General features: G+C 46.1%; 1 protein-coding gene across 1 annotated transcript; it reads right to left on the bottom strand.

Moving 5' to 3' along the window:
• Nucleotides 1-7,201: 7,201 nt before the first annotated feature.
• On the bottom strand, nt 7,202-10,930 carry LOC135564375 (uncharacterized). Its single transcript, XM_065009417.1, has 2 exons — nt 9,498-10,930; nt 7,202-7,259 (listed from the first exon to the last, which is right to left on the bottom strand). The coding sequence occupies exons 1-2, from the start codon at nt 10,928-10,930 to the stop codon at nt 7,202-7,204; spliced, it is 1,491 nt and encodes a 496-aa protein (XP_064865489.1).
• Between the last annotated feature and the right edge of the window lie 13,310 nt (nt 10,931-24,240).

Genomic DNA, 24,240 nt, shown 5'->3' with positions numbered 1-24,240 from the left:
AACCTGCAGAACAGGGGTATCCAGCTCTGGTCCTACGAGGTCCGTAGCCTGCAGAACAGGGGTATTCAGCTCTGGCCCTACGAGGTCCGTAAGCCTGCAGAACGGGGTTATTCAGCTCTGGCCCAACAAGGTCCGTAGCCTGCAGAACAGGGGTATTCAGATCTGGCCCTACGAGGTCCGTAGCCTGCAGAACCTGGGTATTCAGATCTGGCCCTACGAGGTCCGTAGCCTGCAGAACAGGGGTATTCAGCTCTGGCCCTACGAGGTCCGTAGCCTGCAGAACAGGGGTATTCAGCTCTGGCCCAACGAGGTCCGTAGCCTGCAGAACAGGGGTATTCAGCTCTGGCCCAACGAGGTCCGTTAGTCTGCAGAACAGGGGTATTCAGCTCTGGCCCAACGAGGTCCGTAGCCTGCAGAACAGGGGTATTCAGCTCTGGCCCTACGAGGTCCGTAAGCCTGCAGAACAGGGGTATTCAGCTCTGGCCCAACGAGGTCCGTAGCCTGCAGAACAGGGGTATTCAGCTCTGGCCCAACGAGGTCCGTAAGCCTGCAGAACAGGGGTATTCAGCTCTGGCCCTACGAGGTCCGTAAGCCTGCAGAACAGGGGTATTCAGCTCTGGCCCTACGAGGTCCCTAAGAATGCAGAACGGGGGTATTCAGCTCTGGCCCTACGGGGTCCGTAGCCTGCAGAACAGGGTTATTCAGCTCTGGTCCTACGAGGTCCGTAAACCTGCAGAACAGGGGTATCCAGCTCTGGTCCTACGAGGTCCGTAGCCTGCAGAACAGGGGTATTCAGCTCTGGCCCAACGAGGTCCGTAAGCCTGCAGAACAGGGGTATTCAGCTCTGGCCCTACGAGGTCCGTAAGCCTGCAGAACAGGGGTATTCAGCTCTGGCCCAACGAGGTCCGTAAGCCTGCAGAACAGGGGTATTCAGCTCTGGCCCTACGAGGTCCCTAAGAATGCAGAACGGGGTTATTCAGCTCTGGCCCAACAAGGTCCGTAGCCTGCAGAACAGGGGTATTCAGATCTGGCCCTACGAGGTCCGTAGCCTGCAGAACCTGGGTATTCAGATCTGGCCCTACGAGGTCCGTAGCCTGCAGAACCTGGGTATTCAGATCTGGCCCTACGAGGTCCGTAGCCTGCAGAACAGGGGTATTCAGCTCTGGCCCTACGAGGTCCGTAGCCTGCAGAACAGGGGTATTCAGCTCTGGCCCAACGAGGTCCGTTAGTCTGCAGAACAGGGGTATTCAGCTCTGGCCCGAGGTCCGTTAGTCTGCAGAACAGGTCCGTCCGTAGCCTGCAGAACAGGGGTATTCAGCTCTGGCCCTACGAGGTCCGTAAGCCTGCAGAACAGGGGTATTCAGCTCTGGCCCAACGAGGTCCGTAGCCTGCAGAACAGGGGTATTCAGCTCTGGCCCAACGAGGTCCGTAAGCCTGCAGAACAGGGGTATTCAGCTCTGGCCCTACGAGGTCCGTAAGCCTGCAGAACAGGGGTATTCAGCTCTGGCCCAACGAGGTCCGTAAGCCTGCAGAACAGGGGTATTCAGCTCTGGCCCTACGAGGTCCCTAAGAATGCAGAACGGGGGTATTCAGCTCTGGCCCTACGGGGTCCGTAGCCTGCAGAACAGGGTTATTCAGCTCTGGTCCTACGAGGTCCGTAAACCTGCAGAACAGGGGTATCCAGCTCTGGTCCTACGAGGTCCGTAGCCTGCAGAACAGGGGTATTCAGCTCTGGCCCAACGAGGTCCGTAAGCCTGCAGAACAGGGGTATTCAGCTCTGGCCCTACGAGGTCCGTAAGCCTGCAGAACAGGGGTATTCAGCTCTGGCCCAACGAGGTCCGTAAGCCTGCAGAACAGGGGTATTCAGCTCTGGCCCTACGAGGTCCCTAAGAATGCAGAACGGGGTTATTCAGCTCTGGCCCAACGAGGTCCGTAGCCTGCAGAACAGGGGTATTCAACTCTGGCCCTACGAGGTCCGTAGCCTGCAGAACCTGGGTATTCAGATCTGGTCCTACGAGGTCCGTAGCCTGCAGAACAGGGGTATTCAGCTCTGGTCCTACGAGGTCCGTAAGCCTGCAGAACAGGGGTATTCAGCTCTGGTCCTACGAGGTCCGTAACCTGCAGAACAGGGGTATTCAGCTCTGGCCCTACGAGGTCCGTAGCCTGCAGAACAGGGGTATTCAGCTCTGGCCCAACAAGGTCCGTAGCCTGCAGAACAGGGGTATTCAGATCTGGCCCTACGAGGTCCGTAGCCTGCAGAACCTGGGTATTCAGATCTGGCCCTACGAGGTCCGTAGCCTGCAGAACAGGGGTATTCAGCTCTGGCCCTACGAGGTCCGTAGCCTGCAGAACAGGGGTATTCAGCTCTGGCCCAACGAGGTCCGTAGCCTGCAGAACAGGGGTATTCAGCTCTGGCCCAACGAGGTCCGTTAGTCTGCAGAACAGGGGTATTCAGCTCTGGCCCAACGAGGTCCGTAGCCTGCAGAACAGGGGTATTCAGCTCTGGCCCTACGAGGTCCGTAAGCCTGCAGAACAGGGGTATCCAGCTCTGGCCCAACGAGGTCCGTAGCCTGCAGAACAGGGGTATTCAGCTCTGGCCCAACGAGGTCCGTAAGCCTGCAGAACAGGGGTATTCAGCTCTGGCCCTACGAGGTCCGTAAGCCTGCAGAACAGGGGTATTCAGCTCTGGCCCAACGAGGTCCGTAAGCCAGCAGAACAGGGGTATTCAGCTCTGGCCCTACGAGGTCCCTAAGAATGCAGAACGGGGGTATTCAGCTCTGGCCCTACGGGGTCCGTAGCCTGCAGAACAGGGTTATTCAGCTCTGGTCCTACGAGGTCCGTAAACCTGCAGAACAGGGGTATCCAGCTCTGGTCCTACGAGGTCCGTAGCCTGCAGAACAGGGGTATTCAGCTCTGGTCCTACGAGGTCCATAAACCTGCAGAACAGGGGTATTCAGCTCTGGCCCAACGATGTCCGTAAGCATGTAGAACAGGGGTATTCAGATCTGGCCCTACGAGGTCCGTAAGCCTGCAGAACGGGGTTATTCAGCTCTGGCCCAACGAGGTCAATAGCCTGCAGAACAGGGGTATTCAACTCTGGCCCTACGAGGTCCGTAGCCTGCAGAACCTGGGTATTCAGATCTGGTCCTACGAGGTCCGTAGCCTGCAGAACAGGGGTATTCAGCTCTGGTCCTACGAGGTCCGTAAGCCTGCAGAACAGGGGTATTCAGCTCTGGTCCTACGAGGTCCGTAACCTGCAGAACAGGGGTATTCAGCTCTGGCCCTACGGGGTCCGTAGCCTGCAGAACAGGGGTATTCAGCTCTGGCCCTACGAGGTCCGTAGCCTGCAGAACAGGGGTATTCAGATCTGGTCCTACGAGGTCCGTAGCCTGCAGAACAGGGGTATTCAGCTCTGGCCCTACGAGGTCCGTAGCCTGCAGAACAGGGGTATTCAGCTCTGGCCCTACGAGGTCTGTAGCCTGCAGAACAGGGGTATTCAGCTCTGGTCCTACGAGGTCCGTAGCCTGCAGAACAGGGGTATTCAGCTCTGGCCCAACGAGGTCCGTAGCCTGCAGAACAGGGGTATTCAGCTCTGGCCCAACGAGGTCCGTTAGCCTGCAGAACAGGGGTATTCAGCTCTGGCCCAACGAGGTCCGTAGCCTGCAGAACAGGGGTATTCAGCTCTGGCCCTACGAGGTCCGTAAGCCTGCACAACAGGGGTATTCAGCTCTGGCCCAACGAGGTCCGTAGCCTGCAGAACAGAGGTATTCAGCTCTGGCCCAACGAGGTCCGTAAGCCTGCAGAACAGGGGTATTCAGCTCTGGTCCTACGAGGTCCGTAAACCTGCAGAACAGGGGTATCCAGCTCTGGTCCTACGAGGTCCGTAGCCTGCAGAACAGGGGTATTCAGCTCTGGTCCTACGAGGTCCGTAAGCCTGCAGAACGGGGGTATTCAGCTCTGGCCCAACGAGGTCCGGAAGCCTGCAGAACAGGGGTATTCAGCTCTGGTCCTACGAGGTCCGTAAGCCTGCAGAACAGGGGTATTCAGCTCTGGTCCTACTAGGTCCGTAAGCCTGCTGCTTTTCTGTTCTACCTGATCATTAAAACCTGTTAGGGAAGTTGCGAATTTTCGCAGCTTTTTGTTAAAAATCGCGCAACATTTCAGCGCCCTGCTATTCATGCCAGGAATATAGTATATGCATATGATTAGTATGTGTGGATAGAAAACACTCAGACGTTTCTAAAACTGGTTAAATCACGGCTGTGACTGTAACAGAAAGTGCGTTTCATCGAAAAGTGCATGAAAATCTGATCACTGAAAATGGAAATAAATATCCATGCGCGACTTCAAGGCATTGTTCAAAGTGAACCGGATTAAATGAGGCCGAGGTTGCAGTGCCTACAGCTTCCACACGATGTCTAGAGTCTTGTCATTTGATTCGGCTTTCATTCTTGGTCAAACCGACACAAGGGAACCGATTCCCTCCGGTCTCCGACCGGATGTTTTGGTTGAGATTTCTCTTGACAATATTTTCCAACGGAGACCTATAGAATTTACATCGCCTCCTGATGAATTTTATCGCTTATTAACGTGTACTAATACCTAAAGTTGCATTACAAAAGTATTTCGAAGTGTTTTGTGAAAGTTTATCGTCGACTTTTTTAATTTAAAAAAATGACGTTACGTTAGAAAAAGCTATTTTTTTCCGTTGTTCACACAGTATTCTTAGATCGATATCTAGCCTATATATGGACCGATTTAATCGAAAAAAGACCCTAAATGATGTTTATGGGACATCTAGGAGTGCCAAGAAAGAAGCTCGTCAAAGGTAATGAATGTTTTATATTTTATTTCTGCGTTTTGGTTTGCGCCGGCTAACGCAAAATCTGTCGTGTTAGGTGACGTTGCAGTATTTTGAGGGTGCATGCTATCAGATAATAGCTTCTCATGCTTTCGCCGAAAAGCATTTTACAAATCTGACTTGGTGGATAGATTCACAACGAGTGTAGCTTTAATTCAGTACGTTGTATGTCCATTTTAATGAAAGTTTGAGTTTTATCAACCTCTATAGGTGGCGCTCTTGAAGATTTCCGCTGATTGATGTTCCCACCACGGGATCACGGCCCTAACCACGGCCATAGCACCCGTGTGACCCAGCCGGTGTCCCAGGTTTAAATCCGTGCCTGACAATGAAAAAATGCAGTGGAATTGGCTTCAATGTGCATCGTATAGTTGGAGACGTATAGAGCCAGAGGAAACCCATCTGCACTAGTCAGAGCAGGACCTTTCATTCAGTTATTACAGAAAACAATACAACGTTTCTATAGCAAATGGGACCTCATGAGAACTCTCAATCCTGGTCGACGTCAAGTTTCACATTCTGCATTTACTACAGTTAATGTCAAAACTTTACCTCTATGTTCCAGACTAGTTACATGGAGTGTTACTCTAGTCTAACTCTATGTTCCAGACTAGTATCATAGAGTGTTACTCTAGTCTAACTCTATGTTCCAGACTAGTATCAGGGAGTGTTACTCTAGTCTAACTCTATGTTCCAGACTAGTATCAGGGAGTGTTACTCTAGTCTAACTCTATGAACCAGACTGGTATCATAGAGAGTTACTCTAGTCTAACTCTATGAACCAGACTAGTATCAGGGAGTGTTACTCTAGTCTAACTCTATGTTCCAGACTAGTATCATAGAGTGTTACTCTAGTCTAACTTTATGTACCAGACTAGTAACATAGAGTGTTACTCTAGTCTAACTCTATGAACCAGACTAGTATCAGGGAGTGTTACTCTAGTCTAACTCTATGTCCAAGACTAGTATCATAGAGAGTTACTCTAGTCTAACTCTATGTTCCAGACTAGTATCATAGAGTTTTACTCTAGTCTAACTCTATGTTCCAGACTAGTATCAGGGAGTGTTACCCTAGTCTAACTCTATGTTCCAAACTAGTTTCACAGAGTGTCACTCTAGTCTAACTCTATGAACCAGACTAGTATCAGAGTGTTACTCTAGTCTAACTCTATGTTCCAAACTAGTTTCACAGAGTGTCACTCTAGTCTAACTCTATGAACCAGACTAGTAACAGAGTGTTACTCTAGTCTAACTCTATGAACCAGACTAGTATCAGAGTGTTACTCTAGTCTAACTCTATGTTCCAGACTAGTATCAGAGTGTTACTCTAGTCTAACTCTATGAACCAGACTAGTATCAGAGTGTTACTCTAGTCTAACTCTATGAACCAGACTAGTATCAGAGTGTTACTCTCGTCACAATATAGTAGTGTGTTATTACCCTGCTGTGACCTGGAAAGTGCATCAGTGTTCAGGCAACCATCAGCCCCTCCCTAGGCTATAACTCAGTCTGGCTGTACTTGGCCCTGAACCCCTACCTCCTACCCCCATCCCCAGGCCCCAGTTCTCTCTTCTCCAGTCATATACCCCGAGCCCTGGGCCAGCCATGAAAACTCATGGTCTGTGACAGGGAACCTCCGGTGAGTCTCATTCTTATCCCTTGTCCCTGGCATGAAGCTCCTCTCTCTACGTGGGGTTCCTCTCATGGCTCCAGGACAGCGAAGCTCCCACAGAGAGAGAGAGAGAGAGAGAGAGAGAGAGAGAGAGAGAGAGAGAGAGAGAGAGAGTAGCTCCACACCCTAGTACTTCAACAGTAACAAGGGGCTGACCTAACCTAGTACAACAACAGTACCTGCTGTCTCATCCTCTGAATGCTCGGCTATGAAAAGCCTACTGACATTTATCGATGAACTTTTGAACATCTTGGCCATGTTCTGTTATAATCTCCACCCAGCACAGCCAGAAGAGGACTCGTCACCCCTCAGAGCCTGGTTCCTCTCTAAGTTTCTTCCTAGGTTCCTAGGTTCAGCGCCTTTCTAGGGAGTTTTTCCTAGCCACCGTGCTCCTACATCTGCATTGCTTGCTGTTTGGGGTTTTAGGCTGGGTTTCTGTACAGCTCTTTGCGACATCTGGGCTTTATAAATACATTGATTGATTGATAGCACAATAATAGATAAGCAGTAGCACAACAGTAGCACAACAGTAGCACAACAGTAGCAGTGAAGCATCGCTCCCCAGACACGGATATGACAGTGTTGAAAAATATCCTCTTTATAAAAACGCTAAGGAGTAAAAATGTCACATATTAGCCCCAGTGATCTGTGAATAATGTCACTTCCTATTAGGCCTGTAGGAAGTATCTGTGAGCTTCCTGTGTGTGTTGGCTTGTGTGCTCTGGCCTACAAATCAGAACACAGACACACAGAGCAGGGGAAATAGGTACTTCAGCAGAGAGAGAGAGAGAGAGAGGGAGAGACAGAGAGAGAGAGAGAGAGAGACGGAGCAGCTCAGAGGATATCTGGGTGATTTATATCGCCTCACTCATAAATGGAGCACTACCCATACGGTTTTAATCAAAATGAGTGCACTATATAGAGAATAGGGAGCCATTTGGTATGAATGCAGTGGCTTTATGGAGCAGAGAGAGGCTCCATACACAGTATAGTTCCTAATGGAAGGAGATCAGACCTCTACCTGAGTCTACAGTATAGTTCCTAATGGAAGGAGATCAGACCTCTACCTGAGTCTACAGTATAGTTCCTAATGGAAGGAGATCAGACCTCTACCTGAGTCTACAGTATAGTTCCTAATGGAAGGAGATCAGACCTCTACCTGAGTCTACAGTATAGTTCCTAATGGAAGGAGATCAGACCTCTACCTGAGTCTACAGTATAGTTCCCAATGGAAGGAGATCAGACCTCTACCTGAGTCTACAGTATAGTTCCTAATGGAAGGAGATCAGACCTCTACCTGAGTCTACAGTATAGTTCCTAATGGAAGGAGATCAGACCTCTACCTGAGTCTACAGTATAGTTCCTAATGGAAGGAGATCAGACCTCTACCTGAGTCTACAGTATAGTTCCCAATGGAAGGAGATCAGACCTCTACCTGAGTCTACAGTATAGTTCCCAATGGAAGGAGATCAGACCTCTACCTGAGTCTACAGTATAGTTCCCAATGGAAGGAGATCAGACCTCTACCTGAGTCTACAGTATAGTTCCCAATGGAAGGAGATCAGACCTCTACCTGAGTCTACAGTATAGTTCCCAATGGAAGGAGATCAGACCTCTACCTGAGTCTACAGTATAGTTCCCAATGGAAGGAGATCAGACCTCTACCTGAGTCTACAGTATAGTTCCCAATGGAAGGAGATCAGACCTCTACCTGAGTCTACAGTATAGTTCCTAATGGAAGGAGATCAGACCTCTACCTGAGTCTACAGTATAGTTCCTAATGGAAGGAGATCAGACCTCTACCTGAGTCTACAGTATAGTTCCTAATGGAAGGAGATCAGACCTCTACCTGAGTCTACAGTATAGTTCCTAATGGAAGGAGATCAGACCTCTACCTGAGTCTACAGTATAGTTCCTAATGGAAGGAGATCAGACCTCTACCTGAGTCTACAGTATAGTTCCTAATGGAAGGAGATCAGACCTCTACCTGAGTCTACAGTATAGTTCCTAATGGAAGGAGATCAGACCTCTACCTGAGTCTACAGTATAGTTCCCAATGGAAGGAGATCAGACCTCTACCTGAGTCTACAGTATAGTTCCCAATGGAAGGAGATCAGACCTCTACCTGAGTCTACAGTATAGTTCCCAATGGAAGGAGATCAGACCTCTACCTGAGTCTACAGTATAGTTCCCAATGGAAGGAGATCAGACCTCTACCTGAGTCTACAGTATAGTTCCCAATGGAAGGAGATCAGACCTCTACCTGAGTCTACAGTATAGTTCCCAATGGAAGGAGATCAGACCTCTACCTGAGTCTACAGTATAGTTCCCAATGGAAGGAGATCAGACCTCTACCTGAGTCTACAGTATAGTTCCCAATGGAAGGAGATCAGACCTCTACCTGAGTCTACAGTATAGTTCCTAATGGAAGGAGATCAGACCTCTACCTGAGTCTACAGTATAGTTCCTAATGGAAGGAGATCAGACCTCTACCTGAGTCTACAGTATAGTTCCTAATGGAAGGAGATCAGACCTCTACCTGAGTCTACAGTATAGTTCCTAATGGAAGGAGATCAGACCTCTACCTGAGTCTACAGTATAGTTCCTAATGGAAGGAGATCAGACCTCTACCTGAGTCTACAGTATAGTTCCTAATGGAAGGAGATCAGACCTCTACCTGAGTCTACAGTATAGTTCCTAATGGAAGGAGATCAGACCTCTACCTGAGTCTACAGTATAGTTCCCAATGGAAGGAGATCAGACCTCTACCTGAGTCTACAGTATAGTTCCCAATGGAAGGAGATCAGACCTCTACCTGAGTCTACAGTATAGTTCCTAATGGAAGGAATAATTTCTGTCAGAGTGATGAATTCTTCTCGGTGCAGCTTGGAATCATTATATAAATCGGTGTAGTGACAATCTGTTGGGGGACTGTCTGTTGGGGGGACTGTCTGTTGGGGGGACCGTCTGTTGAGGGGGACCGTCTGTTGAGGGGGGACCGTCTGTTTGGGGGACTGTCTGTTGGGGGACTGTCTGTTGGGGGACCGTCTGTTGAGGGGGACCGTCTGTTTGGGGGACTGTCTGTTGGGGGGGACTGTCTGTTGGGGGACCGTCTGTTGAGGGGGACCGTCTGTTGAGGGGGACCGTCTGTTGGGGGGGACTGTCTGTTGGGGGACTGTCTGTTGGGGGACCGTCTGTTGAGGGGGACCGTCTGTTTGGGGGACTGTCTGTTGGGGGGGGGACTGTCTGTTGGGGGGACTGTCTGTTGGGGGGACCGTCTGTTGAGGGGGACCGTCTGTTGAGGGGGGACCGTCTGTTTGGGGGACTGTCTGTTGGGGGACCGTCTGTTGAGGGGGGACCGTCTGTTTGGGGGACTGTCTGTTGGGGGACTGTCTGTTGGGGGACCGTCTGTTGAGGGGGACCGTCTGTTTGGGGGACTGTCTGTTGGGGGGACTGTCTGTTGGGGGGGACTGTCTGTTGGGGGGACCGTCTGTTGAGGGGGACCGTCTGTTGGGGGTGGGACTGTCTGTTGGGGGGGACTGTCTGTTGGGGGTGGGCTGTCTGTTGGGGGGGTGGGCTGTCTGTTGGGGGTGGGCTGTCTGTTGGGGGGACTGTCTGTTGGGGGACCGTCTGTTGAGGGGGACCATCTGTTGGGGGGGACTGTCTGTTGGGGGGGACTGTCTGTTGGGGGGACTGTCTGTTGGGGGGTGGGCTGTCTGTTGGGGGTGGGCTGTCTGTTGGGGGGACTGTCTGTTGGGGGTGGAGACTGTCTGTTGGGGGTACTGTCCTTTGGAGGGGACCGTCTGTTGAGGGGGACTGTCTGTTGGGGGACTGTCTGTTGAGGGGGACCGTCTGTTGAGGGGGACCGTCTGTTGAGGGGGACCGTCTGTTGAGGGGGACTGTCTGTTGGGGGACTGTCTGTTGGGGGGGACCGTCTGTTGAGGGGGACCGTCTGTTGAGGGGGACCGTCTGTTTGGGGGACTGTCTGTTGGGGGGACTGTCTGTTGGGGGGACTGTCTGTTGGGGGGACCGTCTGTTGAGGGGGACCATCTGTTGAGGGGGACCGTCTGTTTGGGGGACTGTCTGTTGGGGGGACCGTCTGTTGAGGGGGACCGTCTGTTTGGGGGACTGTCTGTTGGGGGACTGTCTGTTGGGGGACCGTCTGTTGAGGGGGACCGTCTGTTTGGGGGACTGTCTGTTGGGGGACTGTCTGTTGGGGGGGACTGTCTGTTGGGGGGACCGTCTGTTGAGGGGGACAGTCTGTTGGGGGTGGGACTGTCTGTTGGGGGACTGTCTGTTGGGGGTGGGCTGTCTGTTGGGGGGTGGGCTGTCTGTTGGGGGTGGGCTGTCTGTTGGGGGGACTGTCTGTTGGGGGACCGTCTGTTGAGGGGGACCATCTGTTGGGGGGGGACTGTCTGTTGGGGGGACTGTCTGTTGGGGGTGGGCTGTCTGTTTTGGGGTGGGCTGTCTGTTGGGGGGGGACTGTCTGTTGGGGGTGGAGACTGTCTGTTGGGGGTACTGTCCTTTGGAGGGGACTGTCTGTTGGGGGGACTGTCTGTTTGGGGGAATGTCTGTTGGGGGGGTCTGTTGGGGGGGACTGTCCGTTGAGGGAGACTGACTGTTGGGGGGACTGTCTGTTGGGGGGGTGTAGTGAAAGATCAGCTCTATGTCTTTGTAAAATCACTGTAGCCTCATTTCTTTTGACACTCTGAAGTAAACCTGTGGTAGGCTGGCCTTGGTTGGCTGGCCTTGTGGGCTGGCCTTGGTGGGCTGGCCTTGTTGGGTTGGCCTGCGGTGCCCTGGCCTTTGGTGGGCTTGAAATGCATTTCCACTGCCTCCAGAATTTGGAAAATGATGTAATGATGCTAGCTAGAATAGTGGAGGTGCAAGATGGCGGCCCCCACGCACTTACCACAAATTACTTCTGTGAGCTATAAATACTGAAGCTACACAGGGATGTATAACACACACACACACGCACGCACGCACGCACGCACACACACACACACACACACACACACACACACACACACACACACACACACACACACACACACACACAGGTAGGTATCCTCAGGCCAGACCAAGATGAGCACCTTGTGGAAGGCCTAGACAGAGAGACCAGTGTGTTCATTAATACCTGTAGTGTTCAGAGAGACCAGTGTGTTCATTAATACCTGTAGTGTTCAGGTATTCGGCTGCACCGGACTGGGATGACTGGAGGGAGGAGAGCTGTGTTCTGGATGATTCCCTGCCAAGCCCAGGCCCTCTGCTCATCCTGTTCCATACTATGATTTATGGACCAAGCACAAAGTCGGAAACATTTCCAGGAGTTGTATTTTCGGTGTGTGGGTGGGTCGGTGGGTTGAGTGGGGGTTGGTGGGGGTTGGTGGGTGGGTGGGTCGGTGGGTTGAGTGGGGGTTGGTGGGGGGTTGGTGGGTGGGTGGGTTGGTGGGTTGAGTGGGGGGTTGGTGGGGGTTGGTGGGTGGGTGGGTCGGTCGGTGGGTTGAGTGGGGGTTGGTAGGGGTTGGTGGGTGGGTGGGTGGGTCGGTGGGTTGAGTGGGGGTTGGTGGGTGGGTGGGTCGGTCGGTGGGTTGAGTGGGGGTTGGTGGGGGTTGGTGGGTGGGTGGGTCGGTGGGTTGAGTGGGGGTTGGTGGGGGTTGGTGTGTGGGTGGGTTGGTGGGTTGAGTGGGGGATTGGTGGGGTTCGGTCTGTGGCTGGGTGGGTGGGTGGGTGGTTGGTGGGGGTCGGTGGGAGGGTGGGTTAGTGGGTGGGGGGGTGAGAGAGTGGGTTTGTGAGTGGGTGTGGGTCGTGGGTGGTTGGGTGGGTGTGTGATTGGGGCCATAGTGTCTCCTTCCCACTACCCTTCCCTCTCTCCTTCCCTCTCTCCTTCCCTATCTCCTTCCCTCTCTCCTTCCCACTACCCTTCCCTTTCTCCCTCTCTCCTCTCTGCCTTCATCCTATCCATTTCTCCTCCACCATAAATAGAAGGAGACCATAAGGAGACCATGTTCATTCCAGCTGTCAGATGTATTCTGGTCGTCAACTAGACATGTAGGAATAATGTTGTTTTCCAACTCATTTGAATATCAAAATGGCTTTATTACAGTGGCATGTGTGAGCACCACTCCTTCAGGGGGAGATGGAGAGACGGAGGGAGAGAAAGAGGGAGAGACGGAGGGAGAGGAGGGAGAGATGGAGGGAGAGAGGAAGAGAGAGAAAGAGGGAGAGACGGAGGGAGAGAGGAAGAGAGAGAAAGAGGGAGAGACGGAGGGAGAGATGAAGAGAAAGAAAGAGGGAAAGAACAGCAGGAAGATGAAAGTCGTCTCCAGCTAAATGGTTGTGAGTCTGGCTCCACACATCACACACTCTGAAGACAGCATGCACCCCAAATGGCACCCTATTCCCTATATAGGGCACTACTTTAGACCAGGGCCCATAACCACCGTATTCCCTACATAGTGCACTACTTTAGGCCAGGGCCCAAACCACCGTATTCCCTACATAGTGCACTACTTTAGACCAGGGCCCATAACCACCCTACATAGTGCACTACTTTAGACCAGGGCCCATAACCACCCTATTCCCTACATAGTGCACTATACGCAGTCTGTGCTCTGAACACCATGCAGAGCAGCATCAGTAAACAATGAGATTAACAAGCCTAAAATTAACCTTCTAGTCTATAATTTCCACCGGCGTAAACAACTGTTTCTAAACATCCCCTCAGATCAAATGTTAATTTGCTTATTGCATTTGAATGAAACTCTGACTTTAGTTTGGGTTTATTTAGAAGTTCTTGGTCCTAAACCATAATGTGGTGAAGAATGATTTTGCATAAATAACATCTTTAAACCCTTTAAAGGACATTTGCTTGCTTTGCTCAGTTTCTGATCACACAAGACAGAGATGGAACTATAGGACAAAGACAGAGATGGAACTATAGGACAAAGACAGAGATGGAACTATAGGTCCAAGACAGAGATGGAACCATAGGTCCAAGACAGAGATGGAACTATTAGGTCCAAGACAGAGATGGAACTATTAGGTCCAAGACAGAGATGGAACCATAGTTCCAAGACAGAGATGGAACCATAGGTCCAAGACAGAGATGGAACTATAGGACAAAGACAGAGATGGAACCATAGGTCCAAGACAGAGATGGAACTATAGGTCCAAGACAGAGATGGAACTTTATGTCCAAGACAGAGATGGAACTATAGGACAAAGACAGAGATGGAACCATAGGTCCAAGACAGAGATGGAACTATAGGACAAAGACAGAGATGGAACTATAGGACAAAGACAGAGATGGAACCATAGGTCCAAGACAGAGATGGAACTATAGGACAAAGACAGAGATGGAACCATAGGTCCAAGACAGAGATGGAACTATAGGACAAAGACAGAGATGGAACCATAGGTCCAAGACAGAGATGGAACTATTAGGTCCAAGACAGAGATGGAACTATTAGGTCCAAGACAGAGATGGAACCATAGTTCCAAGACAGAGATGGAATCATAGGTCCAAGACAGAGATGGAACTATAGGACAAAGACAGAGATGGAACCATAGGTCCAAGACAGAGATGGAACTATAGGTCCAAGACAGAGATGGAACTTTATGTCCAAGACAGAGATGGAACTATAGGACAAAGACAGAGATGGAACCATAGGTCCAAGACAGAGATGGAACTATAGGACAAAGACAGAGATGGAACTATAGGACAAAGACAGAGATGGAACCATAGGTCCAAGACAGAGATGGAACTATAGGACAAAGACAGAGATGGAACCATAGGTCCAAGACAGAGATGGAACTATAGGACAAAGACAGAGATGGAACCATAGGTCCAAGACAGAGATGGAACTATAGGACAAAGACAGAGATGGAACCATAGGTCCAAGACAGAGATGTAACTATAGGACAAAGACAGAGATGGAACCATAGGTCCAAGACAGAGATGGAACTATAGGACAAAGACAGAGATGGAACTATAGGTCCAAGACAGATATGGAACTATAGGACAAAGACAGAGATGGAACTATAGGTCCAAGACAGAGATGGAACTTTATGTCCAAGACAGAGATGGAACGTTAGGTCCAAGACAGAGATGGAACCATAGGTCCAAGACAGAGATGGAACTATAGGACAAAGACAGAGATGGAACCATAGGTCCAAGACAGAGATGGAACTATAGGACAAAGACAGAGATGGAACTATAGGACAAAGACAGAGATGGAACCATAGGTCCAAGACAGAGATGGAACTATAGGACAAAGACAGAGATGGAACCATAGGTCCAAGAAAGAGATGGAACTATAGGACAAAGACAGAGATGGAACCATAGGTCCAAGACAGAGATGGAACTATAGGACAACGACAGAGATGGAACTATAGGTCCAAGACAGAGATGGAACTATAGGACAAAGACAGAGATGGAACCATAGGTCCAAGACAGAGATGGAACTATAGGACAAAGACAGAGATGGAACTATAGGTCCAAGACAGAGATGGAACTATAGGACAAAGACAGAGATGGAACCATAGGTCCAAGACAGAGATGGAACTATAGGACAAAGACAGAGATGGAACTATAGGTCCAAGACAGAGATGGAACTATAGGACAAAGACAGAGATGGAACTATAGGTCCAAGACAGAGATGGAACTATAGGACAAAGACAGAGATGGAACCATAGGTCCAAGACAGAGATGGAACTTTAGGTCCAAGACAGAGATGGAACCATAGGTCCAAGACAGAGATGGAACTTTAGGTCCAAGACAGAGATGGAACCATAGGTCCAAGACAGAGATGGAACTATAAGACAAAGACAGAGATGGAACTATAGGTCCAAGACAGAGATGGAACTATAAGACAAAGACAGAGATGGGACTATAGGTCCAAGACAGAGATGGAACTATAGGTCCAAGACAGAGATGGAACTATAGGACAAAGACAGAGATGGAACTATAGGACAAAGACAGAGATGGAACCATAGGTCCAAGACAGAGATGGAACTATAAGACAAAGACAGAGATGGAACTATAGGTCCAAGACAGAGATGGAACTATAAGACAAAGACAGAGATGGGACTATAGGTCCAAGACAGAGATGGAACTATAGGTCCAAGACAGAGATGGAACTATAGGACAAAGACAGAGATGGAACTATAGGACAAAGACAGAGATGGAACCATAGGTCCAAGACAGAGATGGAACTATAGGACAAAGACAGAGATGGAACTATAGGACAAAGACAGAGATGGAACTATAGGTCCAAGACAGAGATGGAACCATATGTCCAAGAATTGTGGTTCGGAAATGTATTTCCTGGGGCCCAGAGTTTTTCCTGATCTGGTATTTAACCAGGTAAAACTCCAGACATGGCTATTATTTCATTTTTTAAAGCAGTTTGATATGACGTGCCCATTTTTATAATGGACACATGGTTTAAAAAAAACACACACAACAAGTACTTTAAAAACATACCACTATTTTAAAAACACACTATTACTTTATAAACACACTACAACTTTAAAACACACCTCTACTTCATAAATACACAACTACTTTAAAAACACACTCATATTTTAAAACACACTACTACTTAGAAAAAAACACAACTAAAAAACACATAACTACTTTGAAACACAACTACTTTAAAAACACACTTCTACTTTAGGAACCTACGACACAGGACTACAATACAACCCCATGACTGCTGTAAAAACCCACGACACAGGACTACATTACAAACCATGACTACTGTAAAAACCCAGGACACAGGACTACAATACAAACCCACGACTACTGTAAAAACCCACAACACAGGACTAAACCCACGACTACTGTAAAAACCCACGACACAGGACTACATTACAAACTCACGACTACTGTAAAAACCCACAACACAGGACTACGATACAAACCCATGACTACTGTAAAAACCCACGACACAGGACTACATTACAAACCCACGACTACTGTAAAAACCCACAACACAGGACTACAATACAAACCCACAACTACTGTAAAAACCCATGACTACTGTAAAAACCCACGACACAGGACTACAATACAAACCCACGACTACTGTAAAAACCCACGGCACAGGACTACATTACAAACCATGACTACTGTAAAAACCCACGACACAGGACTACAATACAAACCATGACTACTGTAAAAACCCATGACACAGGACTACAGTACAAACCCACGACTACTGTAAAAACCCATGACACAGGACTACAATACAAACCCACGACTACTGTAAAAACCCACGACACAGGACTACATTACAAACCCATGACTACTGTAAAAACCCACGACCCAGGACTACATTACAAACCCATGACTACTGTAAAAACCTACGACACAGGACTACAATACAAACCCACGACTACTGTAAAAACCCACGACACAGGACTACAATACAAACCCATGACTATTGTTAAAACCCATGACTACTGTAAAAACCCACAACACAGGACTACATTACAAACCCATGACTACTGGAAAAACCCACGACACAGGACTACATTACAAACCCACGACTACTGTAAAAACCCACGACACAGGACTACAATACAAACCCACGACTACTGTAAAAACCCACGACACAGGACTACATTACAAACCATGACTACTGTAAAAACCCACGACACAGGACTACAATACAAACCCACGACTACTGTAAAAACCCACGACAAAGGACTACATTACAAACCCACGACTACTGTAAAAATCCACGACACAGGACTACAATACAAACCCATGACTATTGTTAAAACCCATGACTACTGTAAAAACCCACCACACAGGACTACATTACAAACCCATGTCTACTGTAAAAACCCACGACACAGGACTACATTACAAACCCACGACTACTGTAAAAACCCACGACACAGGACTACAATACAAACCCACGACTACTGTAAAAACCCACGACACAGGACTACATTACAAACCCATGACTACTGTTAAAACCCATGACTACTGTAAAAACCCACGACACAGGACTACATTACAAACCATGACTACTGTAAAAACCCACGACACAGGACTACAATACAAACCCACGACTACTGTAAAAACCCACAACACAGGACTACATTACAAACCCAAGACTACTGTAAAAACCCACGACACAGGACTACAATACAAACCCACGACTACTGTAAAAACCCACGGCACAGGACTACAATACAAACCCATGACTACTGTAAAAACCCACAACACAGGACTACATTACAATCCCACGACTACTGTAAAAACCCACAACACAGGACTACATTACAAACCCATGACTACTATAAAAACCCACGACACAGGACTACATTACAAACTCACGACTACTGTAAAAACCCACAACACAGGACTACAATACAAACCCATGACTACTGTAAAAACCCACGACACAGGACTACATTACAAACCCACGACTACTGTAAAAACCCACAACACAGGACTACAATACAAACCCACGACTACTGTAAAAACCCATGACGACTGTAAAAACCCACGACACAGGACTACAATACAAACCCACGACTACTGTAAAAACCCACGACTACTGTAAACACCCACGACACACTCCAGTTCAGGTTCAAGCGTACCAGAGTTGCAGAGCTTGCAGAAGCAGCCCTGTATGGCAGGCTTTAGGAACACTGTGTGTTCCAGAACACTACATTTATCATTCTAGAACAACACTGGGGAGTCATTCCATCCCTGCGTTCTGAGTACGGATCAAAACACACTGTATTTATCATCAGCGTCAGAATACAGCTCAGTGGCTGATAAACTGTTCCAGAACTACACTGTGTAACCACTGTACTGACACACACACACACACAAACACACACACACACACACACACACACACACACACACACACACACACACACACACACACACACACACACACACACACACACACACACACACAAACACACACACACAGAGAGACACGTAAGTATCTATATTCAGTTAAGGTATAACGACTAGATAATATGTATATTTATGAATGGACATGAGATGTGTTTGACCTGGTCTGGTCACAATGTGTTGCATTCTGCCTCAGAACTCTGCTCTCATTGGATAACTTTCCGATTCTGCCTCAGAACTCTGCTCTCATTGGATATCTCTCTGTTTCTACTCTGCTCTCATTGGATATCTCTCTGTTTCTACTCTGCTCTCATTGGATATCTCTCTGTTTCTACTCTGCTCTCATTGGATATCTCTCTGTTTCTACTCTGCTCTCATTGGATATCTCTTTGATTATGCCTCAGAACTCTGCTCTCATTGGACTTCTCTCTATTTTTACTCTGCTCTCATTGGATATCTCTGTGATTATGCCTCAGAACTCTGCTCTCATTGGATATCTCTCTGCTCAGAACTCTGCCCTCGTTATTATTCATAGAAGGCTGCTGTTCTCCAAAAAAATGTGGTTTATATGAAAGACCACAAGAACAAAAGAACAGACACAGGCCAGACAGTTATATAGAGTTATAAACCAGCCCTGACCTCACACAGAGGAAAGGACAGACCGGCCAGATAGGACAGACAGGCCAGAGAGGACAGACAGGCCAGATAGGACAGAGAGGCCAGATAGGACAGACAGGCCAGAGAGGACAGACAGGCCAGATAGTTACATAGAGTTATAAACCAGCCCTGACATCACACAGAGGAAAGGACAGACAGGCCAGATAGGACAGACAGGCCAGATAGGACAGAGAGGCCAGATAGGACAGACAGGCCAGAGAGGACAGACAGGCCAGATAGTTACATAGGGTTATAAACCAGCCCTGACTTCACACAGAGGAAAGGACAGACAGGCCAGATAGGTATATAGAGTTATAAACCAGCCCTGATATCACACAGAGGAAAGGACAGACAGGCCAGATAGGACAGACAGGCCAGATAGTTATATAGAGTTATAAACCAGCCCTGACTTCACACAGAGGAAAGGACAGACAGGCCAGATAGGACAGACAGGCCAGATAGGACAGACAGGCCAGAGAGGACAGACAGGCCAGATAGGACAGACAGGCCAGATAGTTATATAGAGTTATAAACCAGCACTGACGTCACACAGAGGAAAGGACAGACAGGCCAGATAGGACAGACTGGCCAGATAGTTATATAGAGTTATAAACCAGCCCTGACTTCACACAGAGGAAAGGACAGACAGGCCAGATAGGACAGACAGGCCAGATAGTTATATAGAGTTATAAACCAGCCCTGACATCACACAGAGGAAAGGACAGACAGGCCAGATAGTTATATAGAGTTATAAACCAGCCCTGACATCACACAGAGGAAAGGACAGACAGGCCAGATAGGACAGACAGGCCAGATAGTTATATAGAGTTATAGACCTGCCCTGGAGAGTACTGACCAACATCAAAACATATCAAAGTACTGATTTAATTGTCCAGATTGTTTTGAAAGACCTTATTAGCTAAACGTATTAGTTTTCCTTCTGCATATTTTCTAACGTGATCTTTTCAAAGGGGAGATGTTTTGTCTTGGAGTTTGATGTATATTTCCTGTAGGAGTATGGCACAGCTACTGATGTAAATGAATACCACATGCACTACATACCATTATATACCTTCAGAAAGTATCCACACCCCTTGGCTTTTTACACATTTTGCTGTTACAAAGCAGATTTAAAAGGAATGGAATTGTCTTTTTTTTTTGTCAATGATTTACACAGAATAGTATATCTTGATTACGTAAGTATTAATCTCCCTGATTCAATACATGTTAGATTTAACTTTCTGTAGTGATTACAGCTGTGAGTCTTCCTGGGCAAGTCTCTAATAGCTTTCCATACCTGAATTGTGCAAATTTTGCCCATTATTCTTTTCAAAATTCTCGATGCTACAATACGTCAAATTGGTTGTTGATCTTTGCTAGACAACCATCTGCAGGTTTAGCCATAGATGTTCAAGCATATTTAAAATGAACTATACAACTCAGCCACTCAGGAACAGTCTTCTTGGTAAGCTTTGGCCTGGTGTAGATTTGGCCTTGTGTTTTAGGTTATTGTCCTGCTGAAAGGCAGACTGGACCAGGTTTTCATCTAGGATTTGTCCTGTGCTTAGTTAATTGTTTTAAATCCTGAAAATCTCCCCAGTCTTTAACGATTACAAGCATACCCATAACATGATGCAGCCTTCACTATGCTTGGAAATATGAAGAGTGATACTCAGTACTATCTACCAATAGGAAAACCTCCCTGGTCATTGTGGTTTACTCTGTTTTTGAAATTCAGTTCTTGACTGAGGGACCTTACATATAATTGTATGTGTGGGGTACAGAGATGAGGTAGTCCTTCAAAAATCATGTTACACTATTATTGCACACAGAGTGATTCCATGCAACTTATTATGTGACATTTGTACTCCTGAACTTATTTAGGCTAGCCAAAACAAAGGGGTTGAATAGTTATTGACTCACATTTCAGCATTTAATTGTTTTGTTAATTTGTAAAAGAATTGAAAAACATAATTCCACTTTGACATCAAGGTCTCCCGAGTGGTGCATCTCAGTTCAAGAGGGGATGGCGTGTCGCTGCAGAATGCTGTGGTTAAATGTTCCTTACTGGTTAAGTGTCACCAGCAAAACACACCCACACCATCACACCTCTTCCTCCATGCTTCACGGTGGGAACCACACATGTGGAGATCATCCGTTCACCTACTCTGTGTCTCACAAAGACACAGCGGTTGGAACAAAATTGACCATGAAGGCCTGATTCACACAGTCTCATCTATCTATCTATCTATCTATCTATCTATCTATCTATCTATCTATCTATCTATCTATCTATTCAAGGGGCTTTATTGGCAAGGGAAATATATGTTAATATTGCCAAAGCAAGTGAAGTAGATTATATATAAAAAAAGTGAGAAAAAAACAATAAAAATGAACAGTAAACATTACACTCACAGAAGTTCCAAAATAATAAAGACATTTCAAATGTCATATTATATATATACAGTTGCAGTCGGAAGTTTACATACACATTAGCCAAATGCATTTACATAAACTCAGTTTTTCACAATTCCTGATATTTTATCCTATTAAACATTCCCTGTCTTAAGTCAGTAAGGATCACTACATATTTTAAGAATGTGAAAACATCAGAAAAACTGTGGAGATAATAATTTATTTCAGCTTTCAATACTTTCGTCACATTCCCAGTGGGTCAGAAGTTTACATTCACTCAATTAGTATTTGGTAGCATTGCCTTTCAATTGTTTAACTTGGGTCAAACATTTTGGGTAGCCCTCCACAAGCTTCCCACAATACGTTGGGTGAATTTTGGCCCATTCCTACAATCTTTGTCTCCATGTGCAGTTGCAAACCGTATTCTGGCTTTTTTTTATGGCGGTTTTGTAGTAGTGGCTTCTTCCTTGCTGAGCGGCCTTTCAGGTTATATTGATATAGGACTCTATACTGTGGATATAGATACTTTTGTGCCTGTTTCCTCCAGCATCTTCACAAGGTCCTTTGCTGTTGTTCTGGGATTGATTTTCACTTTTCGTACCAAAGTACATTCATCTCTAGGAGACAGTACGCGTCTCCTTCCTGAGCAGTATGACGGCTGATTCGCCCTATGGTGTTTATACTTGCATACTATTGTTGGTACAGATGGACGTGGTACCTTCAGGCATTTGGAAATTGCTCCCAAGGGTGAACTAGACTTGTGGAGGTATACAATTTATTTTCTGAGATCTTGGATGATTTCATTTGATTTTCCCATAATGTCAAGCAAAGAGGCACTGAGTTTGAAGGTAGGCCTTCAAATACATCCACAGTTACATCTCCAATTGAATCAAATTATGTCAATTAGCCTATCAGAAGCTTCTAAAGCCATGACATGTTAGTCTGGAATTTTCCAAGCAGTTTAAAGGCACAGTCAACTTAGTGTATGTACACTTCTGACCCACTGGAATTGTGATACAGTGAATTATAAGTGAAAAAATCTATGTGTAAACAATTGTTGGATAAATTACTTAGATGTCCTAACCGACTTCCCAAAACTATAGTTTGTTCACAATACATTTGTGGAGTGGTTTAAAAACTAGATTTAATGACTCCAACCTAAGTGGATGTAAACTACCGACATTAACTGTAGATGAATAAATAATGAATCACTATACAAATAGAATAAGAATATATATATAGAATCAATATACGTACAGAATCACACATATAGAATCATACTATATATAAAACCACAATACATATAGAATCACACTACATATAGAATCACACTACACATAGAATCACACTACATATAGAATCACACTACATATAGAATCACACTACATATAGAATCACACTACATATAGAATCACACTACATATAGAATCACACTACATATAGAATCACACTACATATAGAACCATACTACATATAGAATCACAATGCATATAGAATCACACTACATATAGAATTATACTACATATAGAACCATACTACATATAGAATCACAATGCATATAGAATCATACTACATATAGAATCACACTACATATAGAATTACAATACATATAGAATCACACTACATATAGAATCACACTACATATAGAATCACACTACATATAGAATCACACTACATATAGAATCACACTACATATAGAATCACACTACATATAGAATCATATAGAATCACAATACATATAGAATCACACTACATATAGAATCACACTACACATCACTACATAGAATCACACTACATATAGAATCACTACATATAGAATCATATAGAATCATACTACATATAGAATCACACTACATATAGAATCACACTACATATAGAATCACACTACATATAGAATCACACTACACATAGAATCACACTACATATAGAATCACTACTACATATAGAATCACACTACATATAGAATCACACTACATATAGAATCACACTACATATAGAATCACACTACATATAGAATCACTACATATAGAATCACACTACATATAGAATCACAATACATATAGAATCACACATATAGAATCACACTACATATAGAATCACACTACATATAGAATCACACTACATATAGAATCACACTACATATAGAATCACACTACATATAGAATCACACTACATATAGAATCACACTACATATAGAATCACACTACATATAGAATCACACTACATATAGAATCACACTACATATAGAATCACACTACATATAGAATCACACTACATATAGAATCACACTACATATAGAATCACAATACATATAGAATCACACTACATATAGAATCACACTACATATAGAATCACACTACATATAGAATCACACTACATATAGAATCACACTACATATAGAATCACACTACATAGAATCACACTACATATAGAATCACACTACATATAGAATCACACTACATATAGAATCACATACATATAGAATCACACTACATATAGAATCACACTACATATAGAATCACACTACATATAGAATCACACTACATATAGAATCACACTACATATAGAATCACACTACATATAGAATCACACTACATATAGAATCACACTACATATAGAATCACACTACATATAGAATCACACTACATATAGAATCACACTACATATAGAATCATCACTACATATAGAATCACACATATACATATAGAATCACACTACATATAGAATCACACTACATATAGAATC

The sequence above is a fragment of the Oncorhynchus nerka genome, linkage group LG24 (assembly GCF_034236695.1).
Source record: "Oncorhynchus nerka isolate Pitt River linkage group LG24, Oner_Uvic_2.0, whole genome shotgun sequence".
NCBI classification, from domain to species: Eukaryota; Metazoa; Chordata; class Actinopteri; order Salmoniformes; family Salmonidae; genus Oncorhynchus; species Oncorhynchus nerka.
The sequence above is the reverse complement of the archived record's forward strand: the minus strand, read 5'-3'. Positions and strand labels throughout refer to the sequence as shown.

Excerpts from the sequence above, each read along its gene's own strand:
- LOC135564375 (XM_065009417.1), bottom strand. The coding sequence starts at position 10,930 with ATGGTCCCCCTCAACAGACGGTCCCCCAACAGACAGTCCCCCCAACAG. Across the intron at positions 7,260-9,497 it reads ACGGTCCCCCTCAACAGACG|GCCAGAGCACACAAGCCAAC; the intron begins GTCCCCCCAACA and ends TCTGATTTGTAG.